Raw genomic sequence first — 7,249 nt, 5'->3', positions numbered from 1 at the left:
CAGTAAAATTGATACAAATTTGGGTCCAAAAATTATTCAGACCGAGTCTGGAAAAAAACTGAAGTTGAGGTTTTCATGAAGCTGGGTGACAGCATGCCCAGGAGACTACTGGCTGTCATTGAGGCTAAGGGTTGCCCGACAAAGTATTCATAGTTGTGTAAATACTGTCATAATAACAGCGGTCTAATTTTTTGTTTGATTTTAATCCATTAGGCTACATACCTTTCTCTCAAAGTTATCTGACATTATCAAGATGAATTTGTTCTGACACAGTGTAACTCTGAGTTCTTGTCATATTTTATTACCATTTTATAAACTATAGCGAATAAACTGTGATAATGTGAGAAATGTTGAAGGTGTCTGAATACATTTAGATTTGACTATCTATTTGATAAATTAAGTTAACCAACTAACATTATACATACTCTTTTGGTTTCTGTACCCAATATTTTAAAAATTTACAAATGCAATAAAATATTGGTATCGGTACTCGGTATCGGCAAGTACCAAAAATAAAAGTATCGGTATCGGGCGAGTACTGGAAAAAGTGGTATCGGTGCATCCCTAAATAAAACATAAGTTTGGAAAAAATTAAACATTTCATAGGACCCTAAACATATAATTTGTTAAACTTTTAATAAGTTGATGTTAAATTAAGTTTCATGATAATTAATTACTTAGATTAATTAATTAGACATGCTTTTTGATGAATAAAATTTAATTTAACCATTAAAAAGGAGTCCAGAACAAATTTTAAAAAGCCATAAACCTAGGGGAAACACTGACTTTATGCAATAGATAGCCTTAAATCAAGCAGCTTTACAGTATTAAACATGAAAAACCAGAGTCAGTATCACTTTCAGTTAGAATTACAACTTGATTTTCTGTTTTAAAGCAGCTCTCCAGTGTGGAGCTAGCTAATGATAAAATCCTTTTATTCGTGAGGAAAAAAAATACTTCATTAAAGTCAAAGCTTGATCTAGCTCAGGACTGTTTTGATTATCATAACCCTATAAGGTATTTTAAGAGAGAGTATGTTGTGAATAAAATAGTTTATCCAAAAATAAAACCTCTTATCACTTAACCTTTATTTTGTTTCTTATCCATATGACTTACAAAAAGAGATTTTAGGCAGAATGATGTGTCATTCAGTTACTTTTTCATATAGCTAATTAAATGGTGAATAAGAGAGTTTCTCTGTCATCTCATTTTGAGTGCCAAATATATTTATTTGTATAAATTCATTGTATAACTGTAATTACGTAATATGACTTTCAAAAGCTGAAGTGATTACCTTAATTTATTTGTTAGAATATGTATAACTCAATATTTTAACTAATTGCAAAAGCTGAATAATCAATAAATGTCTACTGATTAATTAGCGAAATAATTGATGATTAGTCGATTATTAGTTCTAATAATCGTTAGATGATTAACGAACGTTTGTTGCAGCCCTATTTAGCTGTCTTTTTTATAGTCAAATTACATATTACAGTTTCACATTTTACATTGTGAAAGTTATGCAAATTTCTAAGGCCTCTAAATGATCAACAGGATCAAAACTTTGCTGTTAAACCTGCTGCACACAATCTACTCCATGCCTTCTGTCGTCTGATTGATAGCTTAGACTTTTTTATCTAGTAAAAGTTCTTTTAGTATAATTGAACAAAAGTTCAGCTTCAGCTCGTGCTTCACGTGTCTGTTTGCTGTCAAATCTTTACTGATTTTTATGAAGTAAACATTAGGAAAAACTTTTGATATTTTTAGTAATATTTCCAGATGAATATTTACTGGACTGAAGCAACTTTGCTTTACTTGATTCTCCAGACATAATTTTTTCGAAAAATCATGTTCAAATGTGAGTCTCAAATCTGATCATCAGGCTTTTGAGGAACATTTATTTGTTCATCTCTCAATCATCATTTTATTGCATTGCATTATATGTGTCATTATTAAACTGAGCTATACTAAGGTATATTATTGGGGATATAGAGTGACGACTGATATTTCTATCATTTTATGCAGGTATCTGCTATACTTTTAAAAAGATTTCATTGATTTTTATTTCAAGCTATCAGAATTTCATCTTGCTTTTTGGCCACATAAATATATAAACATCTGCACCAAATTACATATTTTAGCTTAGTTTGTGCCTCTGAATAAAATTAAGGTGTTTTTCCTCTATATTCTCACTATATGATATTATATGAGCCTTAAAAATTCATATAATTTTTTTTTTTTGTGTGTTTAACCAATAATTTTTTGTTTTTTTTTACATTTTATTTAAGTGTTCAAACTGTTCCATTTTTTAAATTAGACTTTGCAGGCTCTTAATTCATATGTCAGGCTTTACAGGGTTAATAAGCAGGTGCACACATGGTTCTCTAGCTGCTCTACTGATGTCACAAGCTGACATTAGTAGCTCCTGAGGTCTGTGTGTTTTACGAGGGGAACGGGAAGGACTTCCTGTCAGTACAATAGCTGCCCTCCTCGTGGCTTGTCCTCACTCCCAGGAGTCTTTTGGGCGAGACGCAGTGATGTCTTCTACCAGAGCAGTCTGCTATAGGTAGAGGAGGGCGCCAACCGGTCGTTCCAACAGGACTAGATGGGACTGCATGACCTTTTCGTGTTGGGACAGGAAACCCTGAGTCATGGTTTCAAAGCTAAACTACTGTTTCTCTGTGTGTGTCTGTAGTATCAGGGGCACGTGGAGGTCGAGGAGTCTCGTGGCATGCACATCTGTGAAGATGCCGTCAAGAGATTGAAGACGGTAGGTGTACAAACTTCATCTGTCACATCTCCAGTGCTGAGACGAGATCTCCTGTTCTTCACCTGAACAGTCTCCTCAGTCCGTGTCTGTCTTCCTCTGCTCACACCACATCTCTTTTTTTTCTGCAGTCGACACCAAGTGGTCTATTTAAAGCGCGTCTGTCTCCTCCTGCTGTTCTCTTCCTCTTCCGCTGGTCTCGCTTATGCTGTCAAGCATCAAAAAAAAAAAAAAAAAGCTTCATGTTTAATATAAGTTGAGCTCAGTCGACAGCATTTCCTTGTTACTGCATAGCCTGCTCACAAACCAACATGCCACAGCAGTCTTTGTTTACAAGTTTTTCTAGTTTTGATAACATGCTTAGCTGGCAAGTTATTTCAGCCTAACATAGGAAGCCAGTGCACAGCTTTGTTGATTAGAATGCACTCTCAGAAAAAAAGGTACAAAAGCTGTCACTGGGGTGGTACCTATTCAAAAGGTATACTTTTGCATCTTTTAGCTACTAATATGTACACTTTAGTTACTTATATGTACCTTTAAGGTACCAATATGGACTCTTTAGGTACAAAGTTGAGCCTTTTGAAAAGGTACCGCCCCAGTGACAGCTTTTGTACCTTTTTTTCTGAGAGTGTGGGAGTGATGTGGTTTGTGCAGTCTAGACTTTCTAGTGATTGTTTTGAAAAATTGATTCTTTATAAAGGCGTTATTCTGAATGCAGAGAACAGGTAGCATATCAAGCATCTTATCATTTGTCCAAACCCCAGCACGTAAGCACACGGTCCGCTCGGAGAGGTACAGACGTGAGTTTCCGGTCTCAGCAGCGTCCAGCGGAAGACATTCCATTCTTCAGGGAAAAGGAAATCCAGTACGATGTCTATTTTCCACGTTGCCAAGGCCTCGCACTCCACCCAGGTTAAGCTCTGGAGAAATAGAGTCGTGATGTTTGACACTTTCCACCTGACGGCTTGCTCTGAGTTATTGCCTATCTTCTTCTCCATCTGACCTTGTGTTGGAAAAGAGTGCTGTGTTTAATCACATTAGTGCTGCTTGTAGAAGACTGTGCTTTCCGGTTTGACTCTTAACCCAGAGTGTCTAAGCTGCTCTTTTCTATGCAGTGAAAGTGAATGATGACCTCAACTGGCAAGCTTTTTGAGGCACGATTTTCAGCAAATAAAGAGTTAAATTTTGGTCTGTTAATCACAAAGCTCTCGGGTGGTTTCAGAAAACTTGGAATATAGTGTACAGGCTTTTCAGAGCTTGACGGCCACTGGTCACCATCCACTTTCATTTCATGGAAAAGCTGCATCATTTTGCAAAATCGGCTTTTCTTATAAAATTGCAAATGTGATTTCAAATGCAATTTAAAAAAAAAAAAAAAGGCTCCAGGTTTGCTGTGCTTGTAGGGTTGCACAAGCGTATAAAATTAGTTAGTTTCTTTTATTAGCGTGATTGTTATTACTAAATAAAAAATTAAATGAAAGCAATATTGCTATTGTTATATTTCACTCTAAAATAAACTTTTAAGCATTAAAAATAATAATAAAGAGAACCCTAACAACTCATTGTTTGGTAAGTGCTTCTCATTACTAGAATGGGAAGATTTTGGCATTTTTTTCCTAAATGCACATTAAGCAACTCAAACATAAAGCAGGTGCAGATGGAGTTCATGTGGAGCAGCATTTACTGTGAACTGACATGCTCTGAGATGCTGAAAACCCCAAACCATGAGCCATGTAAATGAACACAGTGCTCCGCTTCACTCTGAAACATGCAGCGCATGGGTATTTTTTTTCGCATTTTAAAAAAATATTTATGTAATAATGTTTATAATAGTTTTCATAAAATAGCAGATTTGATAATCGCATTAAGCCATAACACGATTTTGGTTTTATTTCGAATAATCGTGCATCTCTAGTCAGAGTCATATGGCTCTTGCATGAAGACACAAACACCCTGAACCTAACTAATGACATACAAGCTTTAAAGAGCCAGCTTTACCAGATAAGTCATCTCTCATGACCCTGCAACCTTCTCAAACCCTCGCTCGAACAGTCCAAACCTCATTATTTCCAGAACTGATCAGCAGTAATTAAGTTACCATCACTGTAACCCGGAGCACCAAATCAAGTGGCTGGACGTGTGTGTGTGTGTGTGTGTGTGTGTGTGTGTGTGTGTGTGTGTGATAAGACGTAATAAGATTTCCTGTCACTGGAAACCTGCCACCCATGTCCAGGAAGTCCATGTGTCTCTGCAGAGGCTCTTCTTTATTGATGTCATCCACTTGTGTTTATTGTTACTGTGCCAGTTGCACCTAACATGATAAATGTGTGTATAAAGGACTGGCATGCAGATATCTAATGCAGGGTTTTTTTTGGGTGGGGATGATGTTTTTTGGGAGGATGTATCCATAAAGAATATAAGCGTCATGTCCAGTGATGCCAGCTTGCTAGGCTTTGGTGCAGAACTCTTATCTCGATTTTTTTTAACCTTCAGGTTGCTGAAGGATATGCGCGCACACACACACTTCCCAAGTCACACACGGGCTGTTTGTGTTTGCTGATGATCTTTGACCTCTAACAATTGGAATTCAGGAGGCCACAGACTACCTTGTTACTTCCTGTTTTCCAATTCCAAAAATGTTATTGTTATTATTATTAGGGATGCACGATATTAGATTTTTGCTGATATCCGATATGCCATTATTTTCCTAATTATTTTGGCTGATAGCCGATGCTGCTACCGATATATATTTCCTTATTATACCGACATATAATTCTTATTTTTATTTTAAATAAGACCAAGTGTCTCCTGTGCATAAATTATAGATACAATTATTTTTAATTTTGGTTAGTTTTGTGCAAAAACGTATTTGTTAGAACTAATAAGCACTATTAAAGTTATTTTTTTTTTAAATGAGAGTATATTGAAAGCTTTGAAAATAACTAATTAAAATCAATCTCTGCTGTTTTTTTGCCCAGACAGATGCAGTTGAAACCTTAACATTTTCTTTGTGGATTCAACATTAAATAGATGGTCTAAAGCAAAAGAGCTGTAAAAATTCTAAAAATCTTTAGAATTTTGAAGCTCCTTGTATTTCTGTTTTCATAATAAATTTGAAAAAATATATTACATATTAATGAATAAATTTACAAGTGTTTGTGATTTTTATTCATGTAAGCTATAGCTTCTGACCTTTAAATCAAAACAGACTTGTGATTTTATGACATTACAATTACTGCTTTACTTATTTAGAAACACAAGTATCTTAATGTTATTTATATAGTTTACTTTTCATTTTATTACAAGTAGGCCTACAGCACCCCTTAAGTAAATAAAACACCTTACCGGAGGGCTGCTGCAGGCGCTGGTCACTGATGACTCTGTCGCACACTGGAGGCGTCATTCTGTACTACATTCTCAAATTAAATGCAGAGATCAAACACAGTGAATCTTTTTTTTTTTTTTTTTTTTAAGAGTGCAAAACATACAACATACGGTGAACACAAAAACATTACTACATACATACTTTTATTATTATCGATATTACTGTTGCCGTTATCACAAGGTATTATTATCATCACCATCTTTAGTATTATTATTATTATTATTATTATTATGCATGCTAGTACTACTTGAATACTACTACTATTATTGTCAGATGGTCATCACTGTTTATTTTCATTGCTGTTATTATCATTGCTGTTTTTGTGTTTTGTGTTCAAACACAGTGAATCTAATCACCGTTCAGGTAAAAGTTCGCCCACACTGCTGTCTTGATCTTATCACTATCACAGTCTGAGCACGTGAGCTGTTCATCTTATCGGCAAGGCATATCGGCATAATTTTCAGATCGGCCGATGGTTACATTTTAAGCCTTTATCGGCCGATTCTGATAACGTTCCGATAATATTGTACATCCCTAGTTATTATTTTAGTTTTAAAATTTAAATTTTGTAATTTTAATTTAGTTATTACTAATATTTTTCAAATTTTTTAATCTGATCTTAGAAGCAGTCTAAAGCCCCGTTCACACTAGCAGCGACTTTCGATGAGGTTGCTAGTGGGCGTTCTCAATACTGGTTGCCTTGACAGCGAATCAGGTTTCTTGCCGCTAAGTACAAACATTTTGGAGGCAAAAGACTAAATATAATCTAAATCTAAATTAAATCCGTACATACAAACAAAAATGAATGAGAAACAGAGCCTACTTTCTTCCATTGCGTATGTTTATCTACGGCGCTGAGAAGACAACGATCACATGAGCTATACCGTCTTCTTTCCTATTGGCTGTCACTCTCGAAAGTTGCTCTTCATTTGCATAAAGTTGAAGGATTCTGAACTTTGTCGCGTCGCTGGACACGCCCCATCCGGTCGCCAACGGCCGCTGTCTCTCGTGTCGCCGGAAATCGCCAGCTCTACATTGAAATGAATGGGATTGTGTCGCTTTGCTGTTGCGTGTCGCTTGTAGTGTGAACGGGGCTT

General features: G+C 35.8%; 1 protein-coding gene across 4 annotated transcripts in view; it reads left to right on the top strand.

The window, feature by feature from the left end:
* LOC107687841 (NUMB endocytic adaptor protein) overlaps window positions 1-7,249 on the top strand; it is an 85,324-nt gene that overhangs the window by 56,161 nt on the left and 21,914 nt on the right. For all 4 annotated transcript variants that reach the window (XM_016485321.1, XM_016485317.1, XM_016485320.1 and 1 more), the window contains exon 3: window positions 2,696-2,770. In XM_016485321.1, the coding sequence (XP_016340807.1) occupies window positions 2,696-2,770 (75 nt within the window). The remainder of the gene's footprint in view (window positions 1-2,695; window positions 2,771-7,249) is intronic.

Source organism: Sinocyclocheilus anshuiensis, unplaced genomic scaffold (genome assembly GCF_001515605.1).
Source record: "Sinocyclocheilus anshuiensis isolate Anshui unplaced genomic scaffold, SAMN03320099.WGS_v1.1 scaffold197, whole genome shotgun sequence".
NCBI classification, from domain to species: domain Eukaryota; kingdom Metazoa; phylum Chordata; class Actinopteri; order Cypriniformes; family Cyprinidae; genus Sinocyclocheilus; species Sinocyclocheilus anshuiensis.
This window is presented reverse-complemented; position numbering and strand designations above follow the sequence as displayed.